This window comes from Pantherophis guttatus, chromosome 1 (genome assembly GCF_059756535.1).
Source record: "Pantherophis guttatus breed Tessera chromosome 1, ASM5975653v1, whole genome shotgun sequence".
NCBI lineage: Eukaryota > Metazoa > Chordata > Lepidosauria > Squamata > Colubridae > Pantherophis > Pantherophis guttatus.
Window position 1 is genome coordinate 319738146 of NC_142063.1, and position 26226 is coordinate 319764371.

At 38.6% G+C, this 26226-nt stretch overlaps 2 protein-coding genes across 10 annotated transcripts in view; one reads left to right on the forward strand and one right to left on the reverse strand.

Annotated features, from left to right (window-relative positions):
* Positions 1 to 11693, reverse strand: part of HMBOX1 (homeobox containing 1) — a 131908-nt gene extending 120215 nt beyond the window's left edge. For 5 of the 9 annotated variants that reach the window (XM_034421294.3, XM_034421291.3, XM_034421293.3 and 2 more), the window contains exon 1: positions 11364 to 11691. The gene's annotated coding sequence lies outside the window, so the exon portion shown is untranslated. Of the gene's footprint in view, positions 1 to 10647; positions 10684 to 11363 lie in introns of all 9 variants that reach the window. The other 4 variants (XM_034421289.3, XM_087883314.1, XM_034421286.3 and 1 more) reach the window with 3 other exon arrangements.
* Positions 11603 to 26226, forward strand: part of INTS9 (integrator complex subunit 9) — an 81276-nt gene continuing 66652 nt past the window's right edge. Inside the window, exons 1-2 of the mRNA XM_034421284.3 lie at positions 11603 to 12010; positions 16327 to 16454. Of these exons, the coding sequence (XP_034277175.1) occupies positions 12002 to 12010; positions 16327 to 16454 (137 nt within the window). The 5' untranslated portion in view covers positions 11603 to 12001. The remainder of the gene's footprint in view (positions 12011 to 16326; positions 16455 to 26226) is intronic.

Here is a 26226-nt window from a genome sequence, read left to right on the forward strand (position 1 = left end):
GCTCCTTTTTGGCAAGGATATACTCAAGGGCCGCGTGTGGCCCTCCCAAGCTCTGTTTTCACCGGCAGAGGGTTGCAGCCAAAAACAGAACTCGGGAGCCTGTTTTCACTGGCAGAGAGCTCAGGCCACCACAGGTGCCCCCGACAGGAGTGACATCAAGCTGGCCACACCCACCCATCCCCAAGGTCAAACACAACCCTGATGCAGCCTTGAATGAAATCGAATTTGACACCCCTACTCTAATGCATTCCGTAACATTTCTTTCAAACCGCTCTTGAAACATTCTCAGAGCTACTGTAAACTCTTTTATACTGGAACTGCCTGAAATTGCCCTTGAGAGTTTTGGAGAACACTGCTGTTGATTGAACTATGGTCCCTCTCATTTTTCTGGGAAACCTTCAGAGTTCAACATCTCAGTCAATAGATGTAATAATAGTTTTTTAAAAAGCTGTCACCTTCCTGTCCTCACTGTCTATTTTTCATGAACATCTGCCTGGTTATTGCTAGCAACGTTGCTAAGCTAGGACTTTTCATCTACAACACTTCTTATCTGATGATGAAAATGGTATTGTCTCCTCCAGTTCCCACAGGTTAGAGCTTCCAGAAAGGCAGCAAGATATTGAATCACTTAAAAAGTTTTTCCATCAATAACTTCAAACTAGATCCATAAAACTGCACTTTTGAACCACATTTTTTTGTTTCCATGGCACTAGCTGCCATTTAGTTATTGTTAAAGACAGCTTAGAGAAATTAATGGATGATTAGATTACCAATAACTGCTAGTCATAATGTATTTGTTATAATGTCTTTCTCATACAATACTTACTACTTTCTCTGCCAAATCACCCATTATAAAGGGGTAAAAAAAAATCAAAACTAGTTCGCATCATCATTCGATGTCTATTGTTTGGTACTGTATTCATCAAATTCATCATATCAGTCCTTATATTCTGTCTCAAATAAGCACTCCAGAAATTAAAAACAAACTTCTTAATATTCAGAAATTGATCAACCCACTGTAAAAACATACTTTATATTAATCTTCCTTGAGTATATCCTTGCCAGATTTCAACACTCAGATATTTGAGCAAGCCAGAGAGAGTCACCAATTGGCTTTCTACATGCTGTTGCAAAACTTTGTCCCAGCATGAAATATCAACAATGGAAGGAACAGAAACTGTTAGCAATTCCAAGCAAACTCATCAGTGAAGTTTCCTTGAGGACCTGGAGAAAAGACAGGATATAATTCTAAAAAAAAAAAAATGAATCAATTCAGTAACGTAAAAAAATAAAGAAACATCATCTTATTCTGCTAGCCTGTCATAGTGCCTAACAGAATAGGTAACAAATTACAAATACTTTTTGTGGATAAAAAACAAATCCAAAGGTCAATTCTTTGGGAAATTTGTCTTCCTCTTTCTTCCTTCCTCATTTCCTTATGTGTCATGTTAATCCTATTATCCTGACCCAAAGGTCTCGGAAATGTGCTAAACCCCCATGCCACAAAATTGAATACTGCTTCCCCTTTAAGAAACAGCCTTAACGTATGAAGCTGCTTTTCACCATTATCATCTAAGACTGGGTTGCAGATCTTCTTCTGGCTCAGACATCTTAATTTTCAAAGTTCCATATGATGATTCACGATACCCTTCTACACTGCAGAAGGCTGTAATCTTTTTTTTCCAGACAAAAGGACATAAATCTCCCATAAATGCATTCACTGGTAAATGAAGAAACATCTGATAACAATGGCAATACTTCCCCATTCTCCTGAGCCCGATTCTCATATACATGCAGTATGCACATCTCCTTCGTTTACCTGCGGTACAAAAGGATACCTGCAACTTATTCCCCTTCCACTGGCTCACTTGCACTTAGCTTTCTCTTTTAGCTACCTACAGATTACTGAACTGGGACAGAGGCACATCATTCAGAAATAACCATCAAAATGTTCAAACGCTTCTTAGAAAATGATCATTCTAAAACTGCCAGTATTTACCTACTGCAGTGAGAACAGCATCTACTTGAGTATTTGCCATCTACATTTTTCCAGAGCTTCAGAAGAAAGAGTCTAATAGGCAAAAAAAAAAAAAAAGAATCAAGTTTGGACTCATTGCACTGCAGGTAGGTAAGCTTTATAAATGAATAAAGAGAGCAGGATAACTTAGGAGGAACCTTATCACACAGTGCTATATCCCTGCTGAAAATTTCCTGGGAACTCCAAGTCTAGCAATCATTTTACTAGTGGATGTATCTTATACATTAGCTGGCAGTGGTAGCAAGGTCCTAGTGGATGTTCTATAGTATAGTGCTGTGAATCAAACTTCCCCGTGGCAAAGGTTGCTGTCTTATTCTGCATGCTTGATTTAATATCTTAAGGCAGGAAATAATTTCTGATGACGGACAATGCTAATGCTAGCCCAGCATTTTAAAGAATATGGCAAGGTTTACCCTGCCTTAAACCCCAAAATTGATAGACATCTACCAGCAGCATTGCTATAATTGCAGACGGTAGAGTTGTTCATTCCGTGGATTAGGGGATTACAATGAAAAAAAAAAAACTTGATCATACTTGCACAGATTAAATAGGACAACTGCCATAATTCACTCTGGGCTTTGTTTCTTATTTCCTGTCCAAACTCAGTGGTTAGTATTGTACTTCAAAGTGTGAGAACTTCTGTGAAAGATAAATTAAAATATGCAGAAATGCAGTATATATATTTCTTCCCAGCTCTGATTAAATTATTAGTTTATTCATGGGGTGGGATCCAATAAATTCATCTATCATTTCAGCAGGTTTGAGAACTTCTGATTTAAGATAAACACATTCTACTTCAATGTACTACATGACTCACGAAAGAACTATTCGATGCCAGCTAATTTAAAAAAATACTACCAGTACTAACACCAGTCCTACAAGTATCAAAGATACATGCTAACCCATTAACTTATATTTTGAACCAAAGGACTTTGGTCAGTCAACCAACAGGCTCTTGGAATAACAAAGTTCTTTCAGGGTTCACTTTTCTCTCTAAAACCATCATGAAAGAGAAGATTTCTGCCTTGTATACAGATTTTTTCTATTCATAGATACCCATCCCATGGAACTGACATGTGTTTAAAGTGAGTCCTATATTTTTACATTTCAGTTTGCAAAGGTAAATCCCTATGTATTATATTTTATAATACATTAAAATATTAAAATATTATATTTTAATATTATTAAATATTATTAAATATTATATTTTAATAAGAACGACAGGGAACTCCTTTTGGGGGGGGGGGTAGGTTTGAGGGTGGTTTCTTTGCCCATGAATGTCAGCTGAAAGTCAATGTATGTTCAGTCCTTAAACATGTCTTACCATTTAAAATTTCCAGGAGAGAATTGAAAAACCAGAATGACTTTAATTATAAAACAACAGCCATCAGTACAACGGAACTAAATTGGGCAGATATTGAATCCAGTTTATTTTATTTGTTTACAGTATTTTTATGCTGCTCTTCTCTTCAATGAATGCTGAAAGGAAGTCCAAACTGTTTGATAATTTCAGTTTTTATTTTAAGAGAGCTACATTTCTGGACTGCAAAGCTACAAAGATGGATGGACGATACTAATGAATTCTTAGAGAAAGAGGGTGGTTGAGAAGTTATAATGGTCCAGCTTGAATATCAGGGGCCACGCTGAAAGCGTGGCCCCAGGAGCAGGAGGCACCATAGAACAGCACCATACAGGTATGGTACATTTATATATTCACATAGGTTGCAGTAGGTTGCAGAATTCTTCTCTTCAGGCCCTAGAAAGGCATTCCGTTGTTTGTAATTGTCTCTCTTTTGAATAATCCTCCAATAGGGACCTCATCACATCTCTTTTTTTTAAGACAACAGCATGGCAGTATAGCATATACTTTGCATACAAAAGACTCTCTGGCACTCAAGTTAAAAGAGATCTCAGTTATCAGGTATGGAAATGACCTTCACATGGCATTCTGGAGATTTCTGCTAGTCAGAGCAATAGCATTCTGCTGAACAGGACAATATCTCATACTGATACAGACAGCTTCATCTATATTCCTGAAAATTTATCCAAACAAATTAATCTCGGGTAATCCTTAGACTGTATTACTTAATGTGGAGCCGTTCAGCTGCTTTGGAAGACTTTTTGGAAAATTCTACTAGCAGAAGTATATTTTTCAGACTTTATGAATAACTCATGCCTGTTCAGTAATAACTTTACCAACTGCCAACTCATGTCTGAGCACGATGCAAAGTAATAGTGCTTTTTAATGGGCTTTATAGGTGTCTTCGATCACAGCATTTGAAGGATTGTCTCTTCCCACATTTCCTCACCTGTATTATGGTCATTCTTAGAAGCAGTGCTCCAGGCATACTCCCATACTGAAGTGTAATAAGTAGCTTCCAGGGAACAACCTTCTCAGTACTAATAGTCTCCTAAGCTCTAGAATGCCTTCCCCCAAGCATACCTATTTTCTTATCTTTCCGGACCCAAATAAAAATAACTTGTTGTATTTCCAGTATTTTAATTCTTAAAAATTCTGAGCCTTTCAGCCAATTTTTGTGTGCTGTTTATGTTTTCATTGTTATACGCTGGCTATTTTAATAATAGTTTTGATTAAGAAAATTAAATTGTAATTTTAGAGTGTTGGCAGCTGCCTTGAGACAACTATTTTGAGGACCACATACTTTAAAAATTATGTCCTACCCCTATCAGATGCCATATCAAAGTGTCCCTAAGGAAAATATTTTTTTTTAACTTTTTATTATGAAGCTCATCTATAGAATGTAGCACCTTGGCAAATATTTATGGCTTTTTGCATTGGCCAAAGGCTACTTTATGCCCCAAATATCAGCCATAATTAGTTTGCTCTTTTAAAGTCTTACCATACTATTGTTTACTTATCTTGTTTTAATTGATCATTTAATACTTTATAAAAAAGAAGTAATACCTAGAAAAAGAGCTACAGTGGTAGAAAGGGAAACCTTACAAGAAATATTCAGCTATCGCTGTACACACGCTGATGAAGGATTGATCTTTATTATAAAGATATCTATATCCTGTATTTCAAAGACTAGGACTACACAAAGCAGCTAACAAGTTTGTTAATTCAACAAAAAAAACCCACCCTGTTAAATATAAAGATATTTAAGGCAGGCAACTATTTAAATCACATCTTGCAAATGTGTGGGACTACATTCCTGTTATCCTTACGCAGAAGTTCTGGGTTAAGAGAAGCCAATGATTAGCAATCAGGTGGAGTTGAATTCCACCAACACGGGGATTGCTGGTAACTGCCCTGAGTTTGCAAAGTGGGATATAAACAAGCACCTACAACCCACACATTATTGGTCCCTCACTCCACCCCATAAAGATGTGTTCAAAAGGAAAAGAGAAAGGTGTGGGGTGGGGGGTTTAGGTTCAGCTCATTTTCTATTATGAGGATAAGGTGGGGCTTCTTGCAAATTATGAAAGCTATGAAATAGGTCAATAAGACTTTTTTTTTTAAAAAAAAAGATTGAATAAGTAATGAGGAGCCATGGTGGTGCAGTGGTTTAAAATGCTGTATTGCAGACAAATTCTGCCCACAGCCAGGAGTTTGATCCTGACTGGCTCAAGGTTGACTCAACCTTCCATCCTTCTGAGGTTGGTAAAATGAGGACCCAGATCGTTGGGGGCAATATGCTGAATCTGTAAACCACTTGGAGAGGGCTGTAAAAGCACTATGAAGCGGTATATAAGTCTAAGTGTTATTGCTAATGGGTGGGGTATAACAAGTTTCGTCTATGGATGGCCCTTCAATTCAGATGTAAACCCTGTATGCCTATCAGCTAGGTTCATCTGTAACACAGCATCCTGCCTCTTCCGTTCACCACAGTTTAATATTACTATGTGAACGCTGAATAGATTCCATGGCTAAATGGGATGGAATCAAGCTCCTTGACTATAAACCCCCCCCCAAGATAAAACTGCTCACTCTCAGCCTTTATGGGAAGGAGAAAAGCATCTGATGGCTCCACCATCACAGGAAAGAAACAGCATTCAGAACACTGAGCCAAGCCCTCCGCAGTGATGTGAGCCTATGAGCCAGCACTTTCTCTCCCTCTTTTTTTTCACAAGTGCTGGGTTTTTTTAAGCAAGTTTAATTTTATGCCATATCTTTCATGCACAGTAAAACATACTCCGGAACCTTTCTTACAGATTTCTTTTCAAAGAGAAGTGGGACATTTTAAAAAAATAAAATAAATGCTGTTCCTTCCTTCCTCCAATTTGTGCAAGATGCACCACTTTTTAAATAGCCTCTTTTGCAATGCAGCTATAAAAAAAAAATTGTCCAGAAACACATGATCCATTGCTGCATCCACAAAAAAGCATAACCTTACATTCTGTGCTAATTAACCTGAAGTGATGATATCATCTAGTTCAATACGCACCGTCACAAAACATGGATAAAAACCCCTCACAAGCAAGCATCAAAGGTAGAGGATGGGGGTAGTCCACCTTTCTGCTAGAAAGTGCAAAACAAACAAGGTATAAAGGGTGTTAAAAGAGTAACTAATCTGCAGCTGAGTGATTTTTATAGCTTGCCAAAGGTCATGCTGTTGTATGGTCACAATCCTAGAGATACTTACTATGGAACAAGAACCACTCTCTGTAGTGGACCTTATAGCAAAATAAAGCACACACAGAGTCAATGTATTCATTTGCGTTTGTATTTGTTCAATTCAATTCATCTGTATTTGTTCAATTCAATTCATTTGTATTTGTTCAATTCTATTATACATAAGAATATTAGGAGATTTTTATTGTGTTTCCCCGAAAATAAGACCCTGTCTTATATTTTTTTGAACCCTGAAATAAGTGCTTGGCCTTATTTTCGGGGATGTTTTATTACTTGGGGTGAATGGAGCAAGATGGGCTCCTCTTGCCATCTTACCAGCTCTGTCTCCCTAACCCTAACCAGAGGAAATGGAGGGGACCAGCTGTGCATGTATTTAAATATTTTTGGGGAGGGCTTATTTTGGGGGGCTTATTTTAGTGCATGCGCTCAAAAACCCAATTGGGCTTATTATCAGGGGATGTCTTATTTTAGGGGAAACAGGTTAATATATTTTCCACATAATATATTAATCCATATAGAGTGACTTCAAGAAGACATCTGTACAGACGCACAAGATATTCATATCTAATATATGCCTGAATACATGCCTGATCAATGCACTGTCGCTCCGCATTGTTTCTTGAAAACCCACCATATTGCATAACCCTAACCCTCTCATTTTTAATATCTATTGATATGTTGAGGGAAAAGGATGTTTGGTGCTCTACGGAAAAGGGCACACTGCACTAGAGAGCCTTGCATTTATGATTTGCATTTCAGAAGGACCATTTATACTTTTTGTTTCTCTAGTTAATTACCTTGAAAGATAACCTGATAAACTGGAAATAAAAAAGGTGCTGCATTAGCTGGACCTTTCATCAGATCCAGCAGCATTCTTTGTACATTTTTCAACAAAGAGTCACCAAATTCTAACTAGTGCATATTTATTCATACATAGGTTATAAATACATGGAATTTTGAAGAAACAAGAATGACAAGACCTTTGGCCCAAAATGATCACACAGCAATAAAATACAAGAAAAAGGAAGGATAACAGAGGATTAAATACTGTATCTTGTCCCATCATTTCACAAAGGGGTAATGATCAGACAGGAGAGTATTAAAAAAAGGTCTTCCAAGAAAATGGCAAAGAAAGAAGTGACAATCTAAAATATAGGAGATAAAAAAGTATACCTCTACTTCATCTTATAAAACGTAAAGCTAATTCATTGTCAGTAGTAAACATGTGTTTAAAATCCCAAAAGGCTTCAAAGGAATGGAAGCATTCCCCACAACTTATTCTTAAGTATGTCCGATTTGTAGATTTTACTTTGGTCTAAAGACTGTTGGCTGAACTCCATGATTTGGCTTTGTGAAAAATGAAGCCCACTTCACTATGAGAAAATGTACAACTTTCAAAGAAACTAGGCTCTTAATCCAGGAGTAGCAGTGGAGAAAACAGAAGATGCAAAAATGCATTTATGTCAAACTATGACAATTTGTAAATATCAACTTTAGTCACTGGAGGTTAGATATTCATTTCAAATATATTCCATGTTTTTTCCAAAAGCATTAGCAAAACATTTCAGGTCAGGTCAGAAGACCTGTGTTTTAAGTACCACTCCATACTCAACAAAAATAACAGATATTAACATTTTTTTCCACAGAGAGATGAATGATCAATGAAGACAACATTATATGATGTTCCCTATGTCTGAGTAAAGGGTCTGCCTGCAGATGTAATCTGTTCAATATCTCAAATCACTAGTTAAAAGACCTCAGACAGCAATCAATCAACAAAATTCTTGATCTGTTAATCAGCAGGCGCTAAGGCATAAGGCTAACTTTGTATTAGCCAGTCTGCATATTGATGTAGCAAAATTATGTCAAATCAGTTTCACACAGGCACCACCAAAAATGCTACCCCTCTAGTTTCTTACTGCTTCTGTGACAATTTAAACCACAATCTTTGCTCATAACATTCTCTGGCTAAACTTGATAATTGTACTAAGTCATGTTTTACTTTATTGTGGTTTACCGAATAAGTCACAGTCATTTGGATACATGCACATTAAGTCAATATAATCACAATATTGCTTACGCTATTGTGTCAAGTCAGTTATTGTACATCCCTCTTAATTAATCTTTGGTTTTCTTACATAGAGCTCACTTTTGCAAAATGCTCATTATGAGGAAGGAAGGAAGGAAGGAAGGAAGGAAGGAAGGAAGGAAGGAAGGAAGGAAGGAAGGAAGGCAGGAAGGAAGGAAGGAAGGAAGTTAGTTCTGAGATAGTCTTGCATTCTTCTATACTTTTCAATCTCTTCAGGCAGATAGAGGATTCACAAATATTGTTTATTTAGATTACCAATAGAGATGAGAACCAGTAGCAAGACTCCGCTCTCAATTTCATTTTACGCATAAAGTCTAAAAAACAATATGATAAATTAGTACTCATACAGAGCTTCTGAATATTTATAGCATTCCACATGCATAAAGCTTTATGAATAACCTTGAAAAAGAGCAATATCAATTTATCACTATAATTCATATGCGAAACGCTGAGACTGAGAAAAGGTAGTTTGCATGAAGCCATTTATGCTGTAATCCTATATGAATTTACTTGAATAAAGCTGAATAGGACTGTGTTGTTAATGATTTCACAGCTAAGATAGAATGGGAACTAGAGGACTTCCCACTTCACAGCATAATTTCTTAAGCACCATGCTGCATCAGCTCACATTAACTTGCACAATGAATTCACAGCATCTGAGGTTTAAAATCAAACATCTGAAGTCGAAACACGGTACTTTAAGCATAGAACTCTTGAATAATGCTTTAAAGAAGCTTCAAAATATAGCTCATTAATTTTCTAAAAATTGGTGTTGGAAAGAAAAATGGTTCCCAAAGGGCTCAAACAAATTGCATAAACTTTTTTGGGGGGGAGGAAACTTAAGCTATTAAAACTGCCTCCAAACACAGAATGAGAAAGTATATAACACGGCCTTTGATGATGCTCATAACCGATTTGAATCAGCACACATTAACTTAAAGAAACCAGGGGGGAACTGAAGTAACTTAAATATTAACCTCTCCAGTTTGAATCAATATTCCCACATCATATTCCACACCTGCAAAGAGCTGAATACAGCAACAGCTGACAACATTTGACTTGTCATGCTTTTCTGTTTGCAAGAAGATCATCCCTTCCTCATCCTGCAATAGCTGGCACACCCCAGTCTCCAGCGACTACTCCCTCTACACTAGCCTCTCATTTCGTGAAGACAGAGGTCTCCTTTTTCAACCTGTGTATATTTTGCACACTAAAATTGTCAATATTTTCTCATTTAAAACCCTGTCAAGAAACCCATGAACAAATGCTTCTTTGGCTAAACAAGGTATATAAAAATTAGTGTTTTACGTACATAATCTATACCTGAAACCCTCAACTAATTTCAGTGTCCTGGAGTCAACAATGTTATTAAAGTTTAATTAAAAGCAAGCACTTAATCTTAACGAAGCTATGACTACCCACCCTAACCCTAACCCTAAATAATCTGAACATCAAGTGCCCCATTCAATACCTTAGTAGAATCAACTCTCCAGAAAAACTTAACAATGAAGCCAAATGTCTCTCATTTAGCTCAGAATTATTTCACTTTTGCTAATATCTATTAATCAAACAAACAAAAAGAAATACTCCTCTCCAAGATCATTTTAAAAATCATTGTCCTTCCCCTGTTAATACCCCAGACAATAATTTCTAATATGATTTTAATAATAGCCCACCAAATCTCAATAGTAAGGTAGGAAGTGAACCCCACCACCATCATCCCACATATCACACCATCCAGGATTTCTTGTCCATATCACTTGCATGGAATGTGGAGACTTACAAATCTAGCGAATCCCTCTTTGACCTTTTTACATGCCTTGGAAAATCATCACCCTGACCTATGCAAAAACAGATACTGTTGGGGAAAATATTGTATCGGATGAGAGTAACCCTGCCCAGATAAATGTATTGCAAGGTTACCTGGGTGCTGTAACAGTAGCCCAAGATTTCCAGAAGCTTGGGAAAATCCAAAAGGAAAAAATAAAACAACACAGAGATATTATTACTCTCTACTTTCCCCCTGAATAAAAACTAACCCAGAAGAATCATTATCACTGTTTGTAAAGGTCTCCCCACCCACCCCCCAAAAAACCGATCCCCTCTGGAGCACAGATCAAAACCACCATTACTTTAAAAAAAAAGATTGCAAATGCCTCCATCCTATCTCTCTGCCTGTTTATAAAAAGAGTAGCTAAACTGGGGTAACAGATAACTAATCTGTGATAACGCTACTGATCAAACAGGGGGAAAGAACTGGCTGCTGTACCCTCAAAACTTCTGATCGTCTAAATAAAAATAATTAAAAGAGCTTGTTTAACAGGCTCTTCTCCTTCGGCTGCAAAAAGAAAAGAAGATAGAAAAAAAAAAAAACCTACATTTTTTCCCCCCTCGTCCTCTGTCCACTCTAAAATTCTCAAGATCTCACAAAGTCACTCGGGATGCGTTCCGAAAAGAAATACTGTACTCTCATCCCTCCAGTCCCAAACGGACAAAAAGAAAAAGAAAGACCACTAAGCCCGATCAAAACAAAAGGAAAAGACAAGAAGACCCTCTTCTCCTCCTCTTCTTCTTTGCACGATCGCCCTTCGCTCCCGAACAGCCCTGATCGTGCCCTTCGCCGTCAAAAGGATACTCACGTTTTGGTTCTGGCTACTTTTTTCTCCACTTGACCATTTAGAAGCAGAAGTTGGGGGTGGCTCCCAAATAGGAAAAGCGAAGAGATTTCTTTTTTTAGGGGATCCTGCAAAATAAAATGGAAAGGAGCTCCAAGGGGGGGATTGCTTCAGACTCCCAAGCTCTGCTTCCTTTGAACCCCCCAAGGAAAGAAAAAAACCCCTCCCACTTCTTCCTGCTCCCTTTTGGGCTCAATCAGACCAGACTGACTGCCTTTGTCTGTCTGACAAGCGCCATGTTGATATCAACATCCAAGCTCCCACCTGCTGCCGCTGTGAGACCCTGGGACTTGTAGTTCCTTCTTCCCAAGGGGAAGAAGATAAAGTGGGCCGTCTAGGACTACGACTCCCAGAGACCTGCGCTAGAACTGCCACACCAATGGCTAACAGTAAACGGGAGAGTGATGATCAGGGCGAGAAAAAACTACGATTCCCATCGTGCTCTCCAGGTCGGCGAAGATATGGCTGCTCGTGACATCATTTTGCGGTGGGCGGAGTGAATAAGAGGGCGTGCTCCAGAAATGGACTACATTGCCCAGGATGCAAGAGGTTTAGACCAGGAAAGAGAAGCATGGTCCGCCGTATATAGAGCCGGGTAAAGCATGAAGCTGGTGAGTTGGGTGCACTATTGATGGGTTTTGATGAAGGAGGTTTAAAGACGGACACGAGGGGCCACTTAATTTCTCTCTCTTGTAGTGCAACTCTGAAAGGAGGGTTTGCTGTTTCTCACGATTCATTTTGTTAGGGAAGCTTTAATTTGATGAGTCTCAGTTGTTGGGTTCTTTTTTCCAGCCAACTCAAATGTATTGTTTTTAAGTGTTGTTAGTTTGGTTAGTTTTATTTACAACTCCTGCCCCCACCCACCTATATAAACTCTTTGGATATTTCTGGGAGAAAGAATGATATAGAAATAAAAATAAATGGTAGATTCCTGATAGGCAAAAATCTTTCTTTGATTACTCTTCCTCGTGTTATGACATATTGAATTAAATGCTAAGATCTATAGAGGTTATGCAGCATTCAACAGTTGCATCAGTTTCTGCCTCTTCCTATCTCCCCAGTAAGAGTTGCAGTTCACAATTTAAACTGCCACACAATATAAAAGTGCACTATTAAATACCAGATACATTGCCTCTCACCTGTTGGATGTCCAATGTCATTCTTTACTATTGCATTTATATAACTTTTTTTTTCCTCTTGAAAGCTCCAAGTACATAAGATTCTGCAGCAAATACTACATAAACAACTCAGTGATATGGGTTGGACTAAGAGAGAGTGATAGTCCAAAGTCAGCAAGTGAGATCTATGGTTGAGTGGAGATTTGAAACTTGGTGCCCCTGGTTCAAGTCTACATTTAGCTTCTATACTGTGTTGGCTTCCTTGCCAGCAGGATTGCAAAGGTTCTGGCTTTCTGATTTTGATGTCACAAGCTTTTTTATTAATTGCATATCAGAATTATTTTGAAATCAAGTATACTTTCTTCCTTTAAACAAAATCTGATGCTGCGGTCATTGTGGACATCTCCTTTGTTCTCTGCATTGTATAAATAACACAAAGGCTGAACATGCAAATAAGACTACAAATCTCTGGAAGCCTTATGGGAAAACTATCATGGCATAACATGCCCTTCATTTTACATTTGATATTAAAAAGCATCAGTTATCATTTTAGTAATAGTAAAATGATGTTGTTCAAAGCTAGACAAAGCACATCCTTACAATATATATCTGTTATATAAGGTTTCTGGGGTAAGAGAATAAAATTTTAGCCGGTTACTTGTATCTCATGCTGTATTTGCTTTGTTTTGTTTTGTTTTATTTTATTGTTTAATAGAAATTTTGAAGTGTCAGATCAGATGATAAAAAAGTTAACATTTCAGGTTTGCTTATTTGGAAAATTTAGTACTTTTAAACATTTTTAACAAAATATTTCTTGATTGCGTCATTTTTATTCCTTTTTAGTGAATTAAAACCTTTTAGGGAATTGAGACCAACACATAACATTCATTGCATTTTAAAGAGACTAGCATATTACACTTTTGCTCAAGAATAGGCTGTTCACTTATAGCACAGGTGTCAAACTTGCCACATCACGTTGCTGTCACGTGACATTTCGCAATGTTTTTCCCCTTCGCGGAGCTGGGATGGGTGTGGCCTGCAAGTGACGCATCCGTCCCATGGGCGGTCAGTTTGACACCCCTGATAGTCTTATAGTATTTATTAATTGTAATTTTTTTGTTGAAAAGCTTCTTGGCAAGCTTATAGACACCAAGAAAGGGATAGAGGAAGGAGGAAAGGAAAAAATGAAGGAGGAGGCACTGGTTCATAAAATGTATAATGTTTGTTCATTTTGATTTATTTTTCACTGCTTTAAATAGGACTTGCTCCCAATCCTGAATATGGACAGGATTGCAGCCTAAATGTTGCATCGCTTTTAGTGGCTGCATTTTAAGCCTGCGAGGGTAAACATATTATGCCTTTCCATGTGTTACTTATTTGAAATGTAATATATGATTGCTCCCATTTTGTGGTTCTTAGTGGCTTATGAATATCTAAAATCCAATTTAAAATTCAATATAGTGATTAAAACCATTGAAATATTGCCAGCATAACAATATCTAAACTAAAAGAGCTTGGTAGAAAGATGTTAGAAGCCGACCTCTAAGTGCAGCAGTCTAAACTCCACAATGAATTGTTTTTTCTACAGAAAAAGCAGAGTTAGCTACACTATAGATGTTACTTGTATCTGTAACCTATACCATAATACTGTAAACCTGTAGGTAATTGGCTTTAAGCCATATGAGTTTAGACACATCGTATTTCACACCATCAGTCGTGTCCAGAAATCAAATGGTAACTAGTGTATCTGTTTAATATGGGAATGATAAATAGTATTATTGTTTTTTATTGTTCAAAATTTCCATAAACCATAACAGAACAGAAAAGGGTGAAAGGTTTTGTTTTGTTTTTGTTTTCATTAACTTGTTTATTGTTTCGGTACTACCCGTGTTTTCCCGAAAATAAGACCTGTTTTATATTTTTTTGAACCCTGAAATAAGCGTTTGGCCTTATTTTCAGGGATGTCTTTTTACTTTGGGGTGCATGGAGCAAAACGGGGCTCCTCTTGCCGTCTTACCTGATTTCCAGCTCTGTCTCCCTAACCCTAACCAGAGGAAATGGCGGGGACCGGCTGTGCATGCGTTTAAATATTTTCGGGAGGGCCTTATTTTAGTGCATGTTCTCAAAAGCCTGATTGGGCTTATTATCAGGGGATGTCTTATTTTAGGGAAACAGGGTACCTTCCATCTGAAACTGATTTAACCTATAAACTGGCTTAGTTCCTAACATATACATTTCCACTTTAACTTCATTTGGCTTTATAATTGGGCTTTTTTTCTCACATGCACACACACATACATACATAAATACATAAATACATACATACACACATACATACATACATACATACCTGTATACACACATTTGCTGCCCATTGAATATGTTGCTGATATGGGAATCCCTGAGTCTGAAAGACTTGAGCATTCTTCCTCCTCATCTTCTTCTCAGAAGATGGGTAATGCTTTCTCCTTAATGTCAGTGTACCATGTCCACATCTATCAATAGCTCTTAATGGCTCTGTACCCTTTCCTCTTTCTTGTTCATGTCTCCAAATACAAGAGTGCACAGATATTGGAAACATTCAATGAAAGATCAAGATTCTTGATCTTATTTCCTGACCTTTTTCTCCAGCTAAAAGTTTAAACAATAGGAGTTGCTCAGGTTTGGGAGCAACATATCTCAAATTTCACTGCTTCTGCTAACAGGTAAAGGTTCCCCTCGCACATATGTGCTAATCGTTCCCGACTCTAGGGGGCGGTGCTCATCTCCGTTTCAAAGCCGAAGAGCCAGCATTGTCCATCTCTGTGGTCGTGGTTGGCATGACTAAACGTCGAAGGAGCACGGAATGCTGTTACCTTCCCACCAAAGGTGGTCCCTATTTTTCTACTTGCATTTTTACATGCTTTCGAACTGCTAGATTGGCAGAAGCTGGGGCAAGTAACGGGAACTCACCCCATTACATGGTGCTAGGGATTCGAACCGCCGATCTTTCTGATTGACAAGCTCAGCGTCTTAGCCACTGAGCCACCGCGTCTGGCAAATCTGTTTCTCTATATTTCTGGATCTTTTCGAATGATCTTTCTCTATTTGAACATCTAATCCCAGAAAAATGGACTGAGTTCCATTCCTATTCAGAAACTGAATGGTAAACTGTTCATTGCAAACCATCATAGCATTTTGCTGCCACAAATACAATTGTACTCAGAGTGCATTCTGCATTTCAGTGGCTTCTGTTGCTGTTCAGTGAATATAGCACAGCTTGATGAATATTAATTTAAGAAATGTTAATTATACTCTGGTAGGCATAAATAGCCATAAATCAAACAAATAACAGAACGGGAATAACAGAGTTGGAAGGGATTTTTGAGGTCTTCTAGTCCAACCCCCTGCTCAGACAAGAAACTCTCTGTACTATTTAAGACAAATAGTTGTCCAATCTCTTCTTAAAAACTTCCAGTGTTGGAGCATTCACAACTTCTGGAGGCAAGTTGTTCCACTCATTAATTGTTCTAGCTATCAGGAAATTTCTTCTTAGTTCTAGGTTGCTTCTCTCCCCTCAAACAGGAGTGAACCGAAGTCAAAGTAGATGCTGAGAAATACTGCACAATAGTAAAATTATTTTTGTATGTATCCAAAGGAATGGGTTAAGAATTATCATCACCTAGTAACCTTTAAATAGTATTAAAATATTAAAATGGTATTTAAACATGGTAAGGATTCTTAGATAGTATTAAGTCTCCTTCCTGTTTCTGATTGTGTACTATTATCTTTTCCTAATGCTAGATATTTAATCTGATTTTTTTTTTTAGTACTGTTTGTCTGGGCATCCGACTTTACCATGCAACGTACTCAAGTTCAAATCTACCACCATCATGTTGGACTGTGGGCTCGATATGACCTCAGCTCTCAATTTTCTCCCACTGCCGTTGGCCCAGAGGTACACTGCACTCTTGAGTGTGTCTGTGTTTTTCCACACTCCAGTTTTACTCTGTACTGGATACACTTTTAGGGAGAGAAGGGATTAATTTAATGTGGGACTGAAGCTGGGGTGGAGAAGGCCTGGGATGTGTTATAGGAAAGGAGTTTGAAATGAACATGCAGTATCATCTGATAGCATAAAGAGTTTGTCCACTTAAAAATTCCCTTTATCAAAATAACATTCTTTGGCTCAGTAGATGGAAAGCATTTTATGGATTTATCGATTTGGTTTCCAGATAATTTATTCTAAGCTTCACTAAAATATTGCAGCAGCAGCTCAGCACAAGTGAGGTCAGAACTGTCCTCTCTTTGGCTTCTTCATGCAAGAGGAGACAAATGAGAGAGGTAAATGTAAAGTGTAAGCATGCCAGACGTATATTTCTCCCCCAGTTAACCACCTGTGCTGCAGGTTGTTTGTTGTGGGCGAAGGAAAGTTTCTCAATGATTCTGAGTCTGGGAATCTTTTGCTACTACGTATTACAAAAAGCAAGAAAAATGCATGTCACTCTGGTGCTAAAGGACAGTTAGAAGGCACTAGATCTATGCAGAATTATGGATTTAAAGGCAAAAAGATGCTTAAGAGTGGGCAGAGGCACATACAGCACCTATCTGCCAACACAACATCTGGTGAAGTAGCTCAGCATCTATGCAAGGCGTGATCCCCAGAAGAGAAGCAGCTGTTTCAGGAGTTGCAGACAGATGTTATATTTGCGCCCTCTTGTGTTCCAGAGTATTCTTTTTTTTTTTAATCTAAAGTTTTGCACAGCCTTAGAAGACTTTTTCAGTAAGGAGACTTCATCTAAATAGGTCTTTGTCCGAACAGAATGCAGAATAACAGAGAAAGGAAGGAACTTGGAGATCTTCTAATCCAACCCTTTGGTCAAATAGGAGACCCTATAACATTCTGGGCAAATGGCTGTCCAATCTTTAGTGGTCTCTAATTGAGAAGACGCAGTGGTGAAATCTAAAATTTGTTACTACCGGTTCTGTGGGCGTGGTTTGGTGGTGGTGGGGTAATGTGACAGTAGGCGTGGCCAACTTTTTTTTTTTTACTTTTAAAACCTTTTTTTCTACAACCTCTTCGGCTGAAGAGTTTGTAGAAAAAATGCTTTTAAAAGCCTCTGACAATCCCAGCTGAGCCACGCGATCATCAGAGCCTTTTTTTTTTACTTTTAAAAGCATTTTTTCGGCCAAAGAGGTTGTAGAAAAAATGCTTTTAAAAATTAAAAAAAAGCCTCTGATGATTGCGTGGCTCAGCTGGGCATGGGGGGGGGGGGGAGGCAGAGATTTTTGCTACTGGTTCCCCGAACCACCCGCCTCCATTGCTACTGGATCAGGTGATCCGGGAGCATTTCACCCCTGAGAAGAAGCAAGGGATACATTTTTATAAATAGGCAACATGCTATACTACCCATCGACACACAAATATCTACAGCCTTTAGCTAGCCTTCCTTCCCCATCTGACTTTTTAAAGAAAATATTCTTTGAATGCTGCGACTCAAACTTCTAGCATCCTCTTTATTTTAAAGGATGCAGCACAATTTTTTTCTCCGATGCTCTTTAAAGGATGCCTCCGGGGCTCACCTAATGTTCTAAAAAAAATAAATATGGTAAGTGACAGCAGTTCAGTGCCTTGCTTGGAAATGCACCCATCTGCCAAGTGTAATGGATCGTGGCCTGGAGAGAGGATTGGAGGAGACAATACAGGCAAAACGCTTGCTTGTCTGCTCATAAAAGGGTTGTAAGAGTAGAATCCCTTCATGGCAGCCTTCTTATGAAAATGCTTGTGACCTGTAATTCCAAATATACTTACTAGATCAAGCCAATAGATATACCAGCCTCCATTTGACCTTCTTGAATCATAGCCTCTATTACTGCATTCCTTGGCTACCTATCAAAAAAAGAAAAAGAATGCAGCACTATGCTGAAAGATTTACGAAGCTTGATCAAAAAGTTACCATATCTTATGTTATAAATGTTACCGGTTTGTCCCCAAATTTTTCCTGAAGTCTAAAACTTAAAGCATCTGAAACTGCTCCTCTGTCACCATCTTTCTCATCTGTTCCTCAGGACTCAACTCTGTATGCAGGAGCACATTATTGGTTCCACTGTCAAATAGCTTTTATTCTCGAGACATTAAAATTTACCGTTAGCAGTTATGCGCTTTATATTGAGCTGGATGTAATAACATTCAGCATCCGTGTTCTGCCTTCTGGTACAAGCTTTCATCTTGACCTTCTATGTAACACTCTTTCAGGGAGTTAAAAAGGGCTGTCATGTTTATTTCTTATTTTTATTACTTTGGTTTTAAATTCTGACTTTCCACCAAGATCCCAAGATGACCTACCCAGCACTCCCTTCTCCAATTTGATTCCCCACAAAGACATCTAATGAGCTTCCTTGGCTCAGGATGGACATGAATAGTGGTGGTATTCAGCCGGTTCTATCTGGTTCGGGCGAATCTGTAGCGGTGGCTGCGGGAGGCTCCGCCCACCTGCCCGGATGTCATCACGTCCCGTTTATGATGCTCTGTGCATGCATAGAAGGTCCTGTGCATGGGCGGAGGTGGCACGGGTGAGTGAAGCAAACGCGCACTCACATTTGCAAGCTGGTAGCGAAGGTAAGTGAATACCACCCCTGGACATGAACTTGGGTTTCTTCAGATCTGGTCCAACCCCTTAACCCTTGTCTCACACTGGTTCTCATATCTTTCCCTAGTCATTCATCGCTCCACGTAAGACTTGCAGTTCTCTAACCATCATCATTGCCCTTATCTGCGTCAATTCCAGTTTACTATATGTTCTTTAAAATGTGGTGCCCGAAGCTTGACACAATACTCAAGACTGGGTTTGACATATGTAGAATATAGTGGAACAATTACTTCCCATGATTTGGAAACTATAATTTTATTTCTGCTTTCTAAAACAGCATTATGTTTCTGCAGCCGAAATAAACTGGTAACACATATGGTGTTCTTCTACAATACCTCTTTCACAAGTGGTATTATCATGCCAGATATCCCCATCCTAGACGTGTGTGTTTGATTTATTTTTCTTATGTGTAGAACTTAGTACTGTATTTATTTGTCAATCAAACAATATTTGTACCCCATCTTACTCCTGAAGGACTCTTGATGGCACACAGCACCACTAAAATCAGAGATTACAGTAATTACAAAAGCAAAGCAAAAAAAAAAAAATGTCATTCTGGTGATCAAAATATTTACAATAGAGATACCGTATTTTTCGGAGTATAAGACGCACCGGTGTATAAGACACAGCTTAGTTTTTGGGAAGGAAAATAAGAAAAAAAAATCTGCCTACCAGGTATTCATCTGGCTAGCGTCCTTTGGTCAGCTTCAGAACATTAGTTTGCTGGTTTTGAGCTAGTTTTTTATCCCCTACTTGGGGATAAAAAACAGCTTCTAAAGCACAACTGATCTTTGGAGAGAGAAGCAATGAGAAAAGCAGGCAAACCACAGAGATTGCTTCACTCATTAGGGTTGAAAAAAACCTTCACAGTTGAGAATCGGAGGCTTCACTCGCTAGCGCCTCATTAGGGCTGAAAAAAAGCTTCACAGCTGAGGCAAACCAGGCAAACCACAGAGATGCTTCACTCGCTAACGCCTCGTTAGGGCTGAAAAAAAGCTTCGAAAAAGCTACATTTGGAGTATAAGACACACCCAAATTTTCAGCCTCTTTTAGGAGTAAAAAAAGTGCATCTTATACTTTGAAAAATATCGTATTTTCAATCAAATCACCTAGGGCTGAATGTAGGGGAGAATATTCCACAGGTTGCCATGGAGAATACCTGGTACCTCTTCCTTTGGTTCTAATGAGGGGTAACATTCTCAGTAGGCTTTCCCTAAACAACTGGTCCAGATGGGAATATTTAATTCTATCAAATAATCGCCTAATGTATCCCAGTGCTGCAGTTTAAAGAATAATTTAAAGATTTAAAGATAATGACCACTTTGAATTAGGCCCACAAGCTTACTTGAAACACAAATGTTGAAGCCCAGTTTTTCCAGGGAGACTGTTAACCTTTCTTGATTGAGAGAAGCTGCATAGCAATTTGGAAGACCCGAAGCACCAGGTTGGAGACAGAACGTCATGGAGAAAATTTATCTATGTTAGTAACTAAGAGTCAACATTTGACTTGATGGCACATAATCAGTCAATCAATCAATCAATCAATCAATCACACAGCTGCTTGTTTTATTTATGAGAGAGGTTGAACTATTTGGAATTAATCAATCATTTCATTATAATGTCAGCAGTCCATCAGTGAGAATTGTTTTATTTTGATAGCTTCTGGTAAAGAACCTCAATATCATAGGAAACGTGGCTCTTTTCCACTGCTCATTTACATACCCTAATCAGTTGGGAACACTTTGTACTTATAAATATGGAACATAAAATTCTTGAACCAATCCCTAAAACATACTTCTATCTTTTAAAAAAGCCCCTCTTTGTAAAAATATGGTATAGCATCTATATAAAATAATGTATAATTTTATATTTTATCCTATGTAATGCATACAATATCAATATAATGGATATCAAATGCAATTGTATTCCATTTTTTGTCCCAAGACAGCAAACCTGGAATTAGTCCTTTAGTCTTCTCACATCAGCCATGGACCAGTTTTTTAGGCGAGTACCGTACTTTTCGGAGTATAAGACGCACTCCCCCCCCCCGAAAAGAGGGTGGAAATGTTGGTGCATCTTATACACTGAATACAGCCTTTTTTGGCCTCCTGAAACCCTGCCCCGCACATCCCGTTTTTGCCAAAAACAGGCCTGTTTTTTGCAAAAACGGGGTACGCAACAGGTTTGGGAGGCCTGCAGAGTGCTTCTGGGGGCTGGGGAGGGCAAAAACATGACACGTATAGGGTTTGGGAGGCCAAAAGTGGGTCAATTGTTTGTAAAAAATGGGAGCATTTTTGCCCTCCCCAGCTCTCAGGAGCACTCTGCAGGCCTCCCAAACCCTCTGCAGGCCCTGTTTTTGCGAAAAAGGGCCCATTTTTGTGAAAAACGGCCCATTTTTGGCCTCCCAACCCCCCCACATCACATTTTGCCCTCCCCAGCCCCCAGGAGCACTCAAAAAAGGAGCCCGTTTTTCACAAAAATGGAACACAGAGAGGATTTGGGAGGCCTGCAGAGTGCTCCTGGGGGCCGGGGAGGGCAAAAATGTTTTTTTTTTTCTTGTTTACCTCTTTGAAAACTTGGTGCGTCTTATACTCCAATGTGTCTTATACTCCAAAAAATACGGTAATTAACTCAAGACCAACAGTACAACCAAACTTTTTATTTCTCTCACGAAATTTTTGCTGGATTTTTTGTCCTTTATGACTAGGCCTTTTTTGTAGTAGGAACATGAACAAGCAATGGAGAGGCTCAGTTCAGATCTTTTAGTGTATTAACCCCATAGATGCAACCGTTCCAGCTTCTTTTAGACCTTTTTAATACTGTCAGTCATGATATCATTCTACATTGCTTTGGAGGGGGAGGGTTACTGGTTTATAGTGACAGAAGAGAAAGGAATCTATTACTTACTTGTGCTGCAAACTGGAGTTCAATTCTCTCTCCTCTCTTCTTTAACATATATCTGAAGCTACAGGGAGAGGTCAGTGGTGTATTAACCATTAAGGAGACTAAGCACGTGCTTAGAGCACCAGGCCCAAAGGGGGCAGTTGAGAAAGAAAAAAAAAATAATGAAAATTTGTAAAAAAAAATTGATAAGAGGACACCAAGATTTGTCTGTGCTTAGGGCACCAGTGAGCCATAATCCACCACTGGGAGAGGTCATCTGTCATTAGGGGCTAAAGTATCTTGTCACACAGGTCCTATTCAGATCCAATCTGGCCTGAGCTGAATATGCAGTTGGAGTCTTGACCTGGTTCTTGGAAGCTGTGAGGAGATGGATGGAAAGAAATTGGGTGAAGTTGTTAAGGCAGACTTGCCTTTTTTTTTTTCCGGAAATCATCTGGCTCACTTTATGCTGTGTTAAGAGTTGTGCTCTCTTGAAAGAGCAGGTCTGCACATTGGTTTTCTCCCAGACTCACAGAAACAATGAGGTGGAGGGCATGGCTAGTGGAGTCTTGCCCAGCTTTGATTGATGTGCTAGCTATGGCCCTTCCTGGAAGGAGAGGCCCCGGTGGCAGTGAATCCTTCCCTTATCACCCCTACAACATAATACAGTACTGCAATTTGCTTTTTTATTTACTGTGCCTTCTGCAGATTACCCAACAACTGCAGTTGATACAAAATGTAGCAGCCCGCATATTGGTGGATGAGAGCTACCATTAGAATATAATAGAATAGAATAGAATAGAATAGAATAGAATAGAATAGAATAGAATAGAATAGAATAGAATAGAATAGAATAGAATAGAATAGAATAGAATAGAATAGAATAGAATAGAATAGAATAGAATTCTTTATTGGCCAAGTGTGATTGGACACACAAGGAATTTGTCTTGGTGCATACGCTCTCAGTGTATATAAAATAAAAGATACGTTCATCAAGAATCATAAGGTACAACACTTAATGATAGTCATAGGTTACAAATAAGCAATCAGGAAACAATATCAATATAAATCGTAACGATACCAACAACAAGGTTACAGTCATACAGTCATAAGTGGGAGGAGATGGGTGATGGGAACGATGAGAAGATTAATAGTAGTGCAGACTTAGTGAATAGTTTGACACTGTTGAGGGAATTATTTGTTTAGCAGAGTGATGGCATTCGGGAAAAAACTGTTCTTGTGTCTAGTTGTTCTGGTGTGCAGTGCTCTATAGCATCGTTTTGAGGGTAGGAGTTGAAACAGTTTATGTCCAGGATGTGAGGGGTCTGTAAATATTTTCACAGCCCTGTTTTTGCAGTATACAGGTCCTCAATGGAAGGCAGATTGGTAGCAATTGTTATTATCTTATTATATTAGTGTTACATTCCATGATTGATAGCTCTGCACTGGCTACCAGTGTAGGCTTCTGAGTATCATTTAAAAGTGCAGTTTTAACCCATGAAATCTACATAGCTCGGCATTCAAATGTTGTAAATCTAGAACTGTCTCCTTCAGGTAAAACCTATCCATCCAGGCTACATGTCCTGAATGTTGAGGGTCTCCTTCCCATTAAGATTGGGGAGGGCTCAGGAAACAATGCATTATATTTGTTGTGGTAGTGGGGCTTGTTCTGACTTGATCCTTTTAGAATAGCCCACTCCAGTAATTTGTATGACATCCTCCTGCCTATTTAGGCAGGCACTTTTTCTTCCCAAATGTATAGCCTGCTTTTCAAAAAAGAGAGCTTTGCTATTATACTTTCCATAACATTTTTGCCACCCTGTGGAATTTTGCTTGTGGTACAAAAATGAGTACAACAAAGTTAGGATGAATAAAATAATGACTGTATGTCAGGAAGCATTAGCGTTATGACTCCCATGGGATTGAAATTTGGCAGGTTTGTGGCTGCTTCATTACTCCAGCACTGCCAAGCTGCTGCTTGGAGCTTCAGTTGAGTGATCCTACCCTAGCCCTCTACAGAGGTTGGGGAGACCAGTCCTGCCATTAGCTCCTGGAGATCAGGTAGACCAGTCCTGCCATAGCCCTCTGAGGAGATGGTTCCTGCCCAGTACATTTATGTTGAAAGAACAAGAAGGTGGTTTGCAAATAATTTCAGAGTTCCATCTCTCCCATGACAGCTTTCAATACATATTTTTGCTTCCTCTTGGAGATGATGGCTGGCATCATCAGCTTCAAACGATAATCAACAAGAAACTAACAGCAATGCATTACTATGCATATTGAATAATGAACCATGAGAATGAGTTTAATAACCTTCTAAGAGAAGGATGTCTATTACAACAATGCATGGTTGACATGACTGCTGAGATTGAAAGCACGAGGCTGACTTACATCCAAATGAATCAAGCAATCTTGAGAACAACAACATACAGCCGTCTGACTGATTGATTGAATGATGATGATTTTAGAAACAAAAGAAAGCGCATCGTCCTCTCTCCAACATTTGTTGGAGGACCAAGATATATGATGAAATGATGTCAAGATGTATATACGGCAGTATGCAATACTTCATTTTTCATTATAGTGACATGCAGTTCAAACTGGCTAGAAATACACAGCATTTTTTAAAATCAGCAGCCAAATGATCAGCTGGATTTAATTGTGAGTATTCAGCTTGAAGACAAAGTTGTTCCTGAAGTATCACTCTGGAACCCATGGTCTCTTTGGTAGGTAGGTTATGTGCTAAGTATGAATACCAAAAGCAGGATTTCTCTCAGTTGCACTCTTTGATGTAGCTTGGTGAAGCGTTCAAGCCAAGACAGCTATGATACTTTTGTGCAAGCCAAAATACCAGACCTAAATGAACATCCAGAGCTGGATAAATTGCTATTAAAGCAAATGATCCATAGTCCGTTTTGCAGCAGTTACTCAGGATGTTGGGGAAATGATTCATTCAGTAAGCAGTACCAAAAGCCATTCAATCAGCGTACAAGGTGTAGTGATTATTCATATCCTATCTACAGGAGGATTTGAAGTACACCAAGCAGGATGACAGAGTTGACCTAAAACTCCTCAATGGGTGATACTCCAGAATACACAACTATTGAGGGTGTCCAACTGACATCTCAATGGTATGCTCATATGCTCATCTGTCAAATACATCAAATCCAACATCAAGTATACCAGGAAGGGGAGTAATCAAGCAGAGAACAGAGAAAACAAAAATCACACAGCACTTGACAGGCAGATACATTAGGTCCCCTGAAGCTGTTGTATCAATATTTGGATTTCAGATTCATGCACAGGAACTGGCTATTGTTTGCCTTCAAGTGCACCTTCCACAAAAGCGTTGACTATTCTTTCGAGATAATACTGCTGTGTACTTAATAGTGATAGGGCAAGAACAACATTAACATTAATTCATGGATCTTTGCAAACATAGTCCATTTGCAAAAATGCTGAACTAAATGGATAGTTCAAGGTTCTACGCTTGGAATAATAAAAGATGGGAAAAAAGGAAGGATAGGGAAAAGACTGCTGGAGTTCTCTGGAATTTTTGTAACCAGTGTTCTTGGTTGAGTGTATACTATTTCTCCACAAAGTGGTGACCACTGCTTGAGGTTGCTTCTTCATCACATAAAGGGGCTACTATTTCTCAAATCATCGAAGTCTCATAATGGATATAACCTTCCATTATTCAGAGATGTCTGCAGACAGAGAGGATTGTTGCAAGCTGATGGTCATTGGCAACAAACTATGCAAGATGTTGAAAAAACAAGAATCCCCAGAGCTATGAGTGATTTGTTTATCATCTTGCAATCAAACAGTAAAGTCAACAATTCACAACAATGTGGAATCAGTTCAAGAGTGCAGTGTCTGAAGATTTCCTCCAAATTGAGGGGAGAAATATTAATGATCCTACAATCATGATCAATAAGAGGCATCATGAAAAAGTTCTTCTGTATTTCCAAGTAAAACTTAGGAAATTGGGAAGAACCCTTGAAGAATGTAACTTGCCCAAATCAACAAATAATACGGTGTCAAAATGCTATCAATCAGGAATTATTGCATGAATTGCAATGCAACAGAGACAAACAGCAGGAATTTATACTATACAGCAAGCCTCTATTGAATAATGAGCAAAGAGCAGTATATGACAGTGTGCAAGTGCTTGCAAAGCAATCTTTCTTCAATAAT